Here is a 15,000-nt window from a genome sequence, read left to right on the forward strand (position 1 = left end):
ATATATATATATATATGCAAGTACTGTATGTATACTGCTCACAAAATGTATATATATATATACACCACACACATATATACATATAGACACGCACACATATATACATACACACACACATATATGCACGTATACACACACACATGCATATACATATTAAAGAAAGACAAAACAAAATAAAAAAAGACCGAGAGGATGTTCAGTGACTTTAGTTTTACAATAACACAGGCATCTGTGAATTTGACATAGAGAAGCCTGAATAAAGGATATTCTTGTTGGTTTTCCACAAAACCTTTTTCTATTTAATTCTTTATATACCGTAGTGTAGCTGATGAAATGTTTATCATTCATATTTGTGATTTAACCAAAGATCCTTTCCAAAACTGAAACAAAAGGTCCTTAGTGCATGTGCTAAGAACTTAACCATCTAAACAAAACTAGAATATGTATGATCAGTCCTAATGGTCCTACTGAGTACTGGGACATTCTTGGTAGAATGGCTCTTCCTGTGAAGTTTTAAATAATTAACTGTTCCAGGGGATAAAAGAGGGAGGGAAGGAAGGAAGGAAGGAAGGAAGGAAGGAAGGAAGGAAGGAAGGAAGGAAGGAAGGAAGGAAGGAAGGAAGGAAGATGAAGCTGATACAACCAAACCTATCACAAAACGTAGCTTAACTTTCTTTCCATGCAGCTTACATGCAGCACCCTTCTTTCTAAAGGCTTGTTTTGATCCTTTTTGTTTTGAACTTTAGAAGATGTATTTGGCCCTCATTATCGTACAGTGAATACAGACGAGCCACCCATGGACCTCCCAATAGAAGGTACAATTTTGTGAAGATGAGTGACGCTTGTTGTAGATCTAATGACAACTTTTGTTACTAGCACTTCCACCATTATTTTCTCTACTGGACTGCCTTCTTTGGAGGAGCAAAGATATTTCAGAGTCAAGGCATTCGGGTAACATTTGAGGGAAAGTGCCATACAGAATAAGACATGGATTTAGTCTCTGAGTTTGTTTTCAATAAGACACTCATAGTTTGTTTGAATTACCTACATTCTTAATGTGGGTGATGCCTAAAGAATGTTTTACAGTACTGCAGTTTATGTAGGCTATGCTTAGAGATACCAGGAGTGGACAATTTCTATCCATGGGCCTGGGAGTCTCTGAAATTGTACAACCAAACTTTTGTGGCAAAATTGCCAATTGTGTTTGGGTGTGCATATGTATATTGTAGGAAAAAGATGCACAATACATGCATTAAGGTTCTGCAAGTTTTTCCTTTTTAAACCTGCCAACAAATATAAAGGACCCAAAATGTAAACCTCACCCGCAGATGTGAGTTACAAGTATGCCTTTTGAGTTATCTCATAGATATAAATAAAAAAATATGACCAGAAAGAACAGAAGTATTGCCCAGCTAAGAAATAATCCAAAATAAAGTTAATTTACTTTTTTTAGAAAATAAACATGCATCATTCTGGGTATTTTAACTGGATTCCTTATTTACATTTGTTACAGGATTACGGGAGGATAAGGATATTCCTCAAAACTTGTTTTTTCAACCAATACCACGTAAGAACACCATTTAACATAGTTAAAACTCAGTGTCATTTGAATCTAACTACATGTATAATTATTTGCTAGAAAGATTATATAATCTGTACAACCCATATTTAGAAAATAATATCAAATTCTAAGGCATCTGAACTGAACTGTCAGAAATCAATACTGTTTGTGAAGCATTAAGAATTGTTCAAAATCCTTAGCATTCTCGGCAGATTTTTTTAGGCATCAGAAGGACAATTTCCACAACCCTATCCATATGCCTAAAAGTATCTCTGAGAGGAATAAAAATGTATTTTTGCACACATTTTATAAAGCTGGGGATCTAGCTTTATACTGTATTTTTCTGTCTATAAGACGCACTCTTGTATAAGACGCTCTGGCATGCGAGTTTCTCCATGCCGATCAGCTGTTCGGCGGAGTGTCGAACAGCTGAGCTGGCAAATCCGGAAGTTCGGCCAGCCGGCGATCTTGCCTCTCCCCCCTCCCGTTGGTGGCAAGCCCACAGGGGCTTGACACCTGCACCAGGTGGCATGACAACCCACATGGGCATGCCCTGGGCTGCGGAGGTTACCATTATTTTTCTGTGTAAAAGACGCTGCACTTGTATAAGACGCACCTGATTTTTGAACAGGAAAAAATAGCGTCTTATACACGAAAAAATACGGTAAATTATTCCCAAATTGTACTTTTCTCGAGATACATTTCATTTTGGTTGACACTCAAGGCATACTAATACTCCCACAATTAGGACAGCACTTCCTCATAAAAAAATGACATGAAAAATAGCAATTTTCACCATCAATTCACAGAATGGTTTTAACATCTAAGAGTTCATTTTATAATTTATTTCTAATTCTCATGTAGTTCTAATTCAAATTTTACTATCAGCACAACAGAGGTGTAATCTGGGTAAACTTAGAAGCATCCAGCATTGTGTGCAACATTGCATTCTAGACCAATTGTAGCTTCTCTATGGTCTTCAAGGGCAGCTCCATGTAAACCACATTGCGGTAATCCAAACAGGAAGTAACTGAGGCATGAATGTCCGTGAACATGGTTTCCTAGCCCAGAAACAATGAATCTGTGCAAAGGCAGATAGAATGAGAGCCATGAGGGCCCTCAAATTGACATCCAGAGTCAGAGAGGAAATATCACCAAATTCTATGGGTGGGCAAAACCCACAGCCACTCCATCTTCCCAGGATTGAATCAAAATCTGTTCCTCCCCATCCAGAACTTCACATTTATTTATTTATTTATTTACAAAATCTATCATATAATAAAAGCCCATAGAAACCCCACCCTACTCCACAGCAGCAACAACACAGTCAAATTTAACCACTTCATCAGCTCCAACTGTACCTCAGTTTTGGTCATATCTGTGTCATATGCAGCATTTGTGGCTAACAATAATAACAATACTAGTCTGTTTTTGCACAGTTGAGCTAGTATGCTACTAACATAATTAAAACTCAGCTTTTATCTTAGACCATTCAAAAATTCTGTGCTAACTAGAATCTCTAATCTCACCAAGAGGCATATGCAGTGTACTGACACAAACATACAGTATATGCTAGGAGAGATTTTTGCCTGTTTCTTTTTCATGCAAGCACTCAGACACATACACATAGACACAGAGTTACTAAGCCACGCTAACAGATAAAACATAAGAAATGGTAAAATTGTTCTGGTAGTTCTAATTTCAGGCTATGAAAGGGGGGTAAGTATTTCAGTATTTCCACATTGCATTCCTTCTCATCCTCTTCTATAGACACAAAACCAGCATATGGGGGGGGGGGGAACTAGCCTGGAGTGTTAGTTTTACAATTGTGATTAGTTTATTTTTATTTTTTATAAATAAAGAGAGCGTGTAATTAATTCATGCAATGCTGAATTATGTCCACTCGACTCATTTAATAACATTTTTCATCTTCCCCAACCTCCATTATGCTTAAGTTTCAGACAGAATACATGAGATTGGAAAAAATGGCCAAGGACATCAGAAAAAAGGAATTGAGGAAAAGATACTGCTTCCCATCTCTGTTATTACATTACTTGTTTCATTAATTCTTCTTGGGTGTTCTGCCTTTGGAATATATGAATGTACCAAAGAAAAGGGGTAGGTTTACCTGTCATGTATCCCTTCTGAATACACAATGCATTCTTGTGTAGCACTATCTATAGTCTGTAAATATTGTAGTAGAGTCAGATATGCCATTGTTCACGCAATGGAGGAAGGATTTAGCAAGTACAAATACAGGACAACAGCAATAATGAGGTGACCTTAAAAACAACTGACTGAGATCTAAGCATAGCAAGAGCAAGAGCACTTAATACTGCTCCACAGTGCTTTACAGCCCTCTCTAAGCAGTTTATAGAGTCAGCATATTGCCCCCAACAATCTGGGTCCTCAGATTACCAACCTCAGAAGGATGGAAGGCTGAGTCAACCTTGAGCTGGTGAGAATTGAACTGCTGGCAGTTGGCAGAGTTAGCCTGCAATTCTGCATTCTAACCACTGTGCCACCAGCATATAACCTATCTGGCTGGATGGCATATAATAATCAGGGCCATTACAGACCCTTGTAGGTCCCACATAATAACATTATGAGATACTGCCTTCCTTCTCTAAGAGTCTTAAAACCATTTTCTCTCAACAAGTCTTGATGATGGTGGATATTCTTATATTGACTTTTTCTTTGTTACCCACTGCCTGGATTTGGAGCAGTTTGACTGCAGCAGTTGCAAATATTGTTGATCGATTGAAAAACCAAATGCTGATCTTGGGTGGCATAAGATAAATGGAAAGAATTTGTTAGCAAATTCAGAGCAACTATCAGATCTGTAGAAAGAGAAATGTCTTTAAAGGCAAATAATATCTGACTTGGGTCTGTTAATGGTTTGGAGATTCAGAATGGAAAACATGGGACAATAAAAATCAAATTAAAGACCTTGAAAGAAAGTGTGGTAAAATGACTAGGAATCTGAACAGGGCCATCTGACTTTGCAGCCTTTTGCTGTAATATTGTCTTGTCACCATGCCTTCTCCAAACAGTGTGCTCATTCTTGGGAGATCAGAAGTTTTCTGAGGATCTTTTGAAGTATCGTGAGAATGGAATGCACTACTTGGACAATGAATGTCACGTGCTATTTAGAGAAGGGCACAGATAGCCTTGGGAAGAAGGCCTGGCATGACCAGGAATTGCTTTGTACAGAGTGGTGTCAGGCCAGGCGTGTCTCAGCAGCAGCAGAGAACAGTGAAGGTCAGTTAGGTAGGCAGAGTGCAGGGCAGTGAAGGGGGCTGGACTGGGGCAGACTGCCCTGTGCTGCTAGACCAGGCTAGGGTGGCTGAGGTTTTGCATTGTAGCTCAGAGGCTTTCTTGCAGCCCCAATCATAGTGCACCAAGAAGCTCCAGAGCTGTAGTGTATTCTTTTCCCAGCCTGTCTGGGTTTGTGGCACGTGGCCGCAACCCCCAACTCATGTACAGCTTACACAGCCTGTGCATTCCCACCCCCTGCGTTCCTTATCTGGGATTCCCTCTCCTCAATGACCCATGCATCTGGAGTTATGACAGCAGCTGGGAGTGCTGGAATTGTGGTTGCTAAGCGATGCGATCACGGGACATCTCATTTTAAGACTGCATCACATAGCAACAGAAATTCCAGTGTCAATTGTGGTCACAAGTCGAGAACTATCTGTACTCCTGGACCACCTGAGAAGTAGATTTATATTCAAATGGCTACGAATACAATTGACTTTCTGCCTGAATGTGTGAAAGTCAAAGGGTAATTGACACAGGTGTCATTTCAGTGAACATCTACCTGGGGCTTGTATTTGGGAAACCAATGTATAGAACTGAAGCTATCAAGGGAAGTGGCTTGCAAGGATTCCACATTATTAGGAAAAAATACTGTACTGTATTAGGTACTATACTGCATTAGGAAAAAGTGTACTAGAAATGGCACAAGTGTGTGATCTTTGTATTTCTACCCATCTCCCTTTGGAACAGTGCGTAAGTTGGCATTTTGGAAAGCTGCTTAGACCTAGTTGTTTTGGAAAGTTTTTTGCTTGGCAGGGCCCCTGTTATTAATTTTCCTTGGTGCGTTAATGGATGGTTAAGAAAGTTTACTGTTGTCATTGGTGTGGAATGGAATTTGGTGAAATTTGATATTTTTGTATTCTTGTAGTTCCCCCTTTGAAGTCTTTCTGGAGTAGCATAAAATTGCAACAATACATACATAAACATAAAACTTAAAGGATTGGGGGGGGGAACCAAGAAACTGCTGAATATAGCAGTGTTTCTCAACCTTGCAACTTTAAGATAAGTGAAGGTGAATTCCTCTCTAGGCTGACTGATTAATTTTGGGAGTTGAAATCCACTCATCTTAAAGGCGCCAAGATTGAGAAACACTGGAATACAGAAATGGGATATAATGGACCTAAGAACTGGTTTTGCTCACTTTCCTGTTTTTTTTTAACAATTTGGGCCTTTGCTGTAGGCGCAACTAAGAAGAGCGTGTGTGTATGCACGTGCCTGGTGGCTTTTAAAAATGTCATATAGTAAGATACATAGCAAGGTATTTTATGATTAATGGCATTAAAACATGTGATAAATTAACTGCACTTAAGTACTTTAGTACTTAACTGTAACTAAATACCATTCTACAATCCTAGAGACCAGACTCCAGGTCAGACCAGATGTACACAAACAGAGGAACTTGAAATAACATCGTTCAATGCTATCGTGAATATTGTGGATGAAGTATCATCATTTTCAGATGACTCAGAGGCCTCGCAAGACAACAGACCACACCATTAGTCTAAAAAAACAGCTGAACCTACTTAAAAGAAGTAACAAACAGCAGAAGCAGTACTTACCTATATAGCTATATATCTATAACTCTTTGTTTTAAATTTAAAGCATTTCAATACTTTTTATTCTTTTATATATAATGTAAAATAATAGAGCTTTGTTTAAATAATGGTGTAATTCAACTTTTAAGCAATTGTTGTAATTCTAATAAACATATATGATTTTTATTCTATTTTGGAGGGGGGTACTTTTTATTTATTCTTTCAATTTATCTAGCTGACCATCTCATACATATGACTGGGCTGCTTACAAAACAGTTAAAACAATATAAAACAACTGAACAATACAACAGTTTGAAACAATTAAAAACATTTTGTAGGTAATCAGGATTACTGCTGTGTTTGTTTTTTTGGATATTTGAAGTCATATTGCTGAATATTGTGTTTTAACATTTTTTTCCTTTCAAGTCCTCCTACAAAAAAACTGAATAAATTGAGCTAAAGAGAAGCTATCTCTAACAAGGTGCCAGCTTAACTTTGGAGGCCAACCAAGATCATGTACACTACCTAGGATTTCAGAACTTTTCCTTAATCTGCCCCACTGAAGCAGAGATGGGGCAAATACATGGATTTGTTCACAAAAGCTCATTTTATATTTCCAAAGTATGTTATCTCCGCTCTTCTTATGGACCTGGAGGGGAGCTGAATTGATCTCACGGATGGACCTCCTTCTTTCAAAGCTTCCCTTTAAAGAACAAAAGCTGCCATTTGTAAGGTTAAACTTTATGATATGCTTTAATCAGTCCACCTGGGATGTTCTTGTCTTTTACCCCACAAGGGTCTTCAAACTTGGCCCTTTTATGACTTGTGGACTTCAACTCCCAGAATTCCTCAGCCAGGCAAGGTTGCCTGGCTGAGGAATTCTGGGAGTTGAAGTCCAGAAGTCATAAGAGGGCCAAGTTTGAAGACCCCTGCCCTACAGACTTCTCTCACATATTAAAAAACAAGGCAGAGATTTGATTGCATGGTTGCAGCTGCCATGTTGATTACACCCTGTCCCAGTGTTGCCTTATCATACATGTCTTAATTCCCTATCTCTTTTTAGAACGCAGTTTGAGGATTAAATAAGGCCCTTGCAGTACTAATAAACTTTTATGGAAGTTCAGGTGATATTCTGCTTCATTCAAGAAACAAATTAATGGTGATTTCCAGAGGGACTGAGAAATTCTGCTCAACCACCATTGCTGTCTGTGGTATAATACTATATTTCTGCTCAATATATCTTGTTTCCAGTTTTCTTGGAAAAGCCAATATTGCAGTTTTCCTTTTAAGAAAACTACTTCCATGGTATTTTCTTGACTGTGTTACAGAAACGGCTTACCGCTACTTTCTTCATAGCTGTTTTTGACTTCCAAGAGTTGCATATCTCAGGTGGTCCCTTACCTAGTTTTGACCAGACTCAATCTTGATTAGTTTCTGAGCTCAGCCAACATCTACTTGGCTACTGACATTTTTTGAAGCACATACAGATGAGGGTAATTCAGTTTATACACGGGGAAACCTTATTTTATAGGCAATTATGTATCATCATCAGGGATTCTTGAGGTCATATGTCAGGAGTATTAAACTGCTGGCCTGCGGGCCGGTTTCATCATACCGGAGCCGCGCCCACCCCATTGCCGGCAATGGCAAAAAAGCTCCGATATGTCGTGCGACGTCACGAGTTTGACATGTCTGCCATATGTTCTGGCAAGTCACCCATCCATGCAAAAGTGTTTCACATGCAGATTTTTATGAGACTGAAGGGAGAACTTTTCAGGATTGGTTTTAGTTACAGCTGGCAACCCAAGGGTGACATGGTGGGGGAAGAAGGTGATTTTCCTATGCAAATTTGCCTATTTTTTCCTCCTTAACCCAAATCTCCTTTTTGACTATGGTAGTTGAGAAGTATTAGAATAACAGAAAAGAATAACAGAGTTGGAAGGGATCTTGAAGGTCTTCTAGTCCAGCCCCCTGGTCAGGCAGGAAATCCTATACCATTTCAGACAAATGGTTGTCCAATCTTGTTAAAACTTCTAGCGCTGCAGCATCCACAACTTCTGGAGCCAAGCAATTCCACTGATTAATTGTTCTGTCAGGAAATTTCTCCTTAGTTCTAGGTTGGTTCTCTCCTTGATTAGTTTCCATCCATTGCTTCTTGTCCTGCCTTCTGGTGCTTTGGAGGATAGGTTGGCCCCCTCTGCTTTGTGTATTGGAAAACTGCTATCATATCACCCCTATGTCCTTCTTTTCAGTCACCTCTCCTGGACTAAGTGCTGTCTGGAAATGATGGAACAGGTATTCCTCAACTTACAACAGTTCATTCAGTGACTGTTCAAAGTTACAACAGCACTAAAAAAAGTGACTTATGACCATTTTTCAGTTACGACCTTTGCAGCCTCCCCATGATCCATGTGATCAAAATCAGGTGCTTGGCAACTGGTTCATAATTATGACCGCTGCTGTGTCCCAAGGTCATGTGATCATCTTTTGTGATCTTTTGACAAGCAAAGTCAATGGGGAAGCCAGATTGACTTAACAACCGGGCTACTAAGTTATCAACTGCAGTGATTCGGTTAACAACAGAGGCAGGAAAAGTCGTAAAATGAGGCAAAACTCACTTAACCCATTTCTCCCGTAACAGAAATTTTGGGCTCCCTTGTGGTCGTAAGTCGAGGACTACCTGTCTTGGCAGTCCACGAACTGGAGTCCCAGTGTTTCTCAACCTTAACAATTTTAAGGCAGGTGGACTTCAACTCCCAGAATTCCACAGCCAGCAATGCTGGCTGTGGAATTCTGGGAGTTGAAGTCCACATGCCTTAAAATTGTTAAGGTTGAGAAACACTGATTTACTGGACGGTAAGGTGGTGGAGGGGAGGTTGGCACCCTGCCTAAAGATGGTGTTATCTTTTTACACCATTCTAAAGACAGTCTTGCGAGTCACAGCCAGGCCAGAAGCGAATGCCTCCAAACAGCCCCAGGACACGCGTGGACGGGTCGGGGCGCCTTTGTGAAGCTTCTTCCCTCAAGAACGTCGGGAAGAGAGGCAGCAGCCCGCGTCGGAGCGCCAGGTCGACAAGGCGCGAAGAAGCAGCAGCAGCAGCTGCGGCAGCTTCCCCTCCGCCTATGGCCGCCCGCTCTCAGCCGAGGGCGGAGTCTCCCCGGGTGAAATTGCTCTGGGTGCCGCCGCCGCAGCTACGTTGTATCTTCCGCGACTTCGCTCAGCAAGCGAGGGGAGGGGGGGGAGTCCTCTTGCCTGCGGGAGGCAGGCAGGCGGCGACGGCGTTACAGCTGCAAAGGCGCAGCCGCGGCCGGCGGGAGCTCTGCCGGTGTTTCCCTTCGCCGCTTTCCTCCCGCCGACTGGCGCAAAAAGCGGAGGCGGCTTTCCGAGAGGCCGCGGCTCCGGCTGAGCCCAAGCGGCCTCTAAGCGGCGGCGGCGGCGGCTTGGGGAGGCTTCCGCTCGCCCCTGCTCCGCCTCCACCATGTCTGTAGCTGGGGATGGCGGGGCGGGGACTCCCAAGGCGCTCCCTTCGTCGGGACCCAAATCCCTGCAGGACATCCCGCACCCGCTGGCCGTCGCCTCCAGCAGCGAGGAGCTCAGCGTGGAGCTGACGCCCAGCCCGGATTTGCAACTGCCCCGCAGCATCGCCGACAAGGTAAGCGGCGAAGAGCGCCTTCCCGAGGGGGGCCTCCGGGTGGGCTACTACGGGAAGGCGCAGGAGCTTGCGAAGGAGGAGAGGTCGCGGCCGGCCGGTTGCGTTTGCATTTTGTGGTGGCGAGGAGCTCCCAGCGGACGCAAACATTGAAGGGGAGGGGGGGGGGCTTTAGTTACTTGTCCTTCCCTTGAGCCAAAATGGTGGGAATCCAGCTCTTGGAGAGCCAGCTGGTCTTGTCCTCCTCGTGGCAGCCTCTCTGTCGAGCGCAAGTTTCCGTGCAGCTCGGTAGTTTTTTATTTGCAGGGTTGCTAGTTTAAGTGGTCCTGCGAAAGCAATGATGCGCGCTGGTGGAGCTGTGAAACCTCGGTATGTTTTATACGTGTCGTGGGAGTCACGAATGTTGGGGGTCGGTGCAGAGAGCTCCTCCGTTTCACCGTCAAGTTTCCCCTGGTTTCCCAGACGGGGAGTAGTGTGTTGTAAACTGCGAGTGTGGCGAAGCGATCTCTGTATCTGGGGGCGGGGGGAGGGCTTCTTTAAGAGCCAGTTTTGGTGATCCTTAAAAGGGTCACGTAAATTAGTTGCTTGTATTCCTTTGAGTTACCTCGCTTGTTTTCAAGGCTAGCCCTCCCCCTAATAGCTTCAAGGAGAAGTGCAATTGTATAGTTGATAAAAAAGATGCTTGATACACTTTATTTTGAACGAAAGGGTACAAATTAGCCGAGGGAAAGGTAAAACAACAAAATAGAGCCTGGAGAAAAGAAGGGAGCACTCTCCCTTCCCCTTAATCTAACATTTTCTTCCACTGAACTGGCAGGAAACTGAAGTCAGATGAAGGTGGTAGCTGCTCATACCTTTCTCCATTTGACTTTACTATGTGCTACAAGGAGACTTGTAGCATCTTTGTGCCACGCCACCTCCTTCCTTCCCTTGACCGTTTACTACTTCTATGCTTCTCTCACTTGAGTAGTTGTGATGGAACCATAAACCTGTTGCCATTGTCGGCAGCTGTTCCCCTGCACTTTTCTGTAAAGTTTTGCTCATATCTTCTCTTTGCGTAACAGAACAGGAAGGATTGGGCTGACCACCGACAACTGATGGTGAGAGGATAAAGAATAAGTGCTGTTCCGGTGAGAGGATAAAGAATAAGTGCTGTTCCGCTTACTAGCCCTCTTCCCACTGAGGGGGAATCAGCAGAGCAATTACTCCTTGCAGAAGCAGCTGCTACTCAGCTGGTTGCCTGAGCGCTCTCATCAGTGAAAGTCCATGTGAGGATGATGTCACTGCATACAGACTAACAGGAGGGGCTGTGAATAGCAATCTGCTTCTCATTCCCAGGGTTGCCTAGAGAAGGTTGTAAAGATAACCACATCTGCCTGTTTTTCCTGTGTCCTGTTGGTAGACTACAGTAATAGCTTGTGAATAGCTCAACACAGTGTTTCTCAACCTTGACAATTTTAAGGCATGTGGACTTCAACTCCCAGAATTCCACAGCCAGCATTGCTGGCTGTGGAATTCTGGGAGTTGAAGTCCACATGCCTTAAAATTGTCAAGGTTGAGAAACACTGACCTAAAATATTCCACAAGGCAAACAGCATTGCACTAAACCAAGTGGTGTATTTTATTTGTCTTTGGTTCAGTGTGTTATGTGGACTTGACCTCCTGCAGCTTTTAAACCGTGGTTTATTTTACTCAAATTTATATGACTGCCCATCTCACAGACAGTGACTCTGGGCAGTGTACAAAAGTCCAATAAAACAAATATAAACAGTTATATAAATCTATTTTATTTTTTTAAAAAAAACAATTATACAACTATAAAAACAGAACTGAACAAGAAAGAATAATAGATGGAAGGATGTTAATAACAGTGGTGCTACCTCGTGAGTTCACCCATCCCCTGGGGTCCCCAGGCCTTCTGGGATAACTAGGTCTTTGGTTATGTACTACGAGACAATATATAGGCTGATGCTTTGGCAGTCATGCTCCTTTCTTTATCAGAGCTGATCTGAAATCATGTTTGGCAACAGATATTTCTCCTTTGTAGATTGCCTGTGGAGCAGGATGCCTGCAACAAGTAATATTATAGTTGGACTGAGATATAGCATCATTCCTTTTCTGGCTGATCTCCTGCCAATTTTAAGAATATGTATGATATTGTGGCAAGCTTCCTTGACCTAATTTTCACAGTTAATGGCTGTTTCCTGAGAAATGGTACCCGTATTGATTGTTGTATTTATTACAAGTATTTCCAAGACATTGATCAACATTTCAGTCTCCAAAAGTTGGTGATAAGAAGAAAACAGCTTTTAATTTCCAGCATAATAAACAAAACTGCAATGCTATACATAAGCCATTAATTTAAACCAGGCCAGCTGTAATAAAATAAAATCAGATGTAACCAGCCAAACAGGTAATGAATGAATGAGCTTAGTTGTTCAGGCAGTATTGCCAATAGGGATCATACATGGATTGATAAACTAATGCTGCAACATTAGTGACTGTAACAAATGAACGAAATAAGAAATGGCTTTGTTTTGTGTTGTTGTTTTACAATTTGGAAACCTCAAATGGGTGCATTTGGAAACTTTCCCAATGGGTGCATCCTTTAGTGCATGTTCAGGCCTTAAATTATTAATTGAGGTTATTGTACAGACAAGAAAATTACAGTAATCACCGAGCAGATGCCTTATAATGTTAACAATTCTACATGGTTTTTGCTGTGGTATCAAATAAGTTTGGCATGTGAACAGGCAACAGGTTTGCATTCATTTTGCTAATGTGATGACAGAATTAGTCATTTTTTTCAAGAGCCTGCTTTGCAACCTTTGCTATAAATTAGTGTACCAAGCCTCTTATTCCTGGGGAAAGACTTTCTCCCTCTATCTACCTTCCAAATGGTCTGGATTAACACAGCTGGAAACTTCAAGGGTGTAGTGTTGCTATCAAGGGACATAGTTCAAAGTTCTCTTTTCAAGCGGCATTTGTTCAATATAACCTACAGTGTGCCATTATACAAGTAGTCCTGGAGTTTTGACAATTCGGGTGCTTGGCAACTGACTTGTATTTACAACGGTTGCAGCATCCTTTGGTCATGTGATCATGGTTTGCAACCTTCCCAGCAAAGTTAGTGGGGAAAGCTGGATTGCATAATGATAGTGTGATTCACTTAATCATGCGATTCACTTAACAACCATGGTAAAAATGATAAAATCAGGTCTGATCACATGATGACATACTTAAGGAATATATTGCTTAGTGACCAAAATTCTAGTTCCAATTCATCCATTCAAGGACTACTTGTAATCTTATTGTCTTAGGGGGCTATTTTAGCAAATGTTCTTCTCATTCTATTTAGATAATATTGCGGTATATAGATCAGATGTAAGAAAATATTTCTTTCCTGGGATGGAAAAAGCAACATGATGTATTCATATGATCTTGTGTCTTGAATTTTAATTAATAGAATAATCTAGGCTTAGCAGTGTCCTAAATTCTCCTCATAAAGTCTTCAAACAAGACATATAATTCCAGGCATTTGGTGGTCCTTTGTTATAGAGAAGATCAACTGTCACAAAATGTCTAGTAGACAGACGTTGTAGGAATAAGGCACTCTACCCATCCTAACTTTTCCTGTGCTAACAATTTACTGTGCATGCATCTGAGACCTTAATAGTATAGTTGGAGCTTTTTCCTAGAGACACCAAATTCCAAGCTTTGTAGTACTTTGCAAGGGGTGTTCCTTGCTTTGGTGCTGCTGAAGTCTATCTTTGATGTTGGTCCCTTGTGTGTTAAAACAACAACTATAGAGATTGGAGGGGATGGTGTCTTCAACTGCCCTCAGGAATTTGCCTATATAAGTAGTTCTTGCTTAGCAACCATAATTGAGACCAACAGCTCCATCACTAAGCGTTGCAATCGCTAAGTGGAAAATCATGATTGTGACAGACTTTGTGTCATTTATCATTCGGTTGTTAGGCAAAATATGTGACTGCATCTTGAGATTTTACTTTAGCATTCTCTGGTACCTCTGCTTGTTGTAAGCTAGGATTGATAGCAAAGCTGTTTTTATTTATACTGTCATAATTCTGAATAATTGCTAAATGAGATAATTGGTTAAGTGAGGACCAGCTCTAATGTTGTAAGACAAGAGTGAGAAACTTGTGGCTCTGTCTAGATAATACCAAACTAGTACCTAATAGCTCCAACCAACATTAAGAGATTCTTAATGTAGTACTGGAAGTTCATAGATTCCTCATCCTTTGTTTAGAATTCAGTGTTTCTCAACCTTGACAATTTTAAGGCATGTGGACTTCAACTCCCAGAATTCCACAGCCAGCAATGCTGGCTGTGGAATTCTGGGAGTTGAAGTCCACATGCCTTAGAATTGTCAAGGTTGAGAAACACTGGTTTAGATGTTAGAATTCCAAGAATTTAGATCACACTTCCCTAGTGTAGAATGGAATGGGATAGGGGTAAGGGTGAGAAGTAGGAATAGGAATAAAATAGGGATAGAGATAGAATAGGAATAGAATACTTTATTTGGCCAAGTATGGTTAGACACACAAGGAATTTGTGCCCAGTACAGAAGCTCTCAGTGTACATGCAAAGTAACAAAATAATGAGAATCATAATACCAATAGGAGGGGGAGTAAGAAGGATAATAAGGATAAATAATAATGCTATAGCCATACTACTTGGGTAAATACACATAGACGTTAGATACAGTAGCACTGTGAGAATTAGGTGTTCAGCAGAGTGATGGTCTGAGGGAAAAAATTGTCCCTGTGTCTAATTGTTTTTGCCTGCGATGCCCTGTGGTGCCACCCCGAGGGGAGTTGAAACAGTTTATGTCCAGGATGTGAGGGAACTGTAGATATCTCTTCAGCCCTTCTTCTGCCCCTCACAATATACAGGTCTTCTATGGAAGGCAGGT

The 15,000-nt window shown here is 41.4% G+C and overlaps 1 protein-coding gene across 1 annotated transcript in view; it reads left to right on the plus strand.

Moving 5' to 3' along the window:
- The first annotated feature begins 9,893 nt into the window (after nt 1–9,893).
- SNX30 (sorting nexin family member 30) overlaps nt 9,894–15,000 on the plus strand; it is a 28,985-nt gene continuing 23,878 nt past the window's right edge. Inside the window, exon 1 of the mRNA XM_015819216.1 lies at nt 9,894–10,067. Within this exon, the coding sequence (XP_015674702.1) occupies nt 9,894–10,067 (174 nt within the window). The remainder of the gene's footprint in view (nt 10,068–15,000) is intronic.

Source organism: Protobothrops mucrosquamatus, unplaced genomic scaffold (assembly GCF_001527695.2).
Source record: "Protobothrops mucrosquamatus isolate PMUCROS unplaced genomic scaffold, P.Mucros_1.0 scaffold874, whole genome shotgun sequence".
NCBI lineage: Eukaryota > Metazoa > Chordata > Lepidosauria > Squamata > Viperidae > Protobothrops > Protobothrops mucrosquamatus.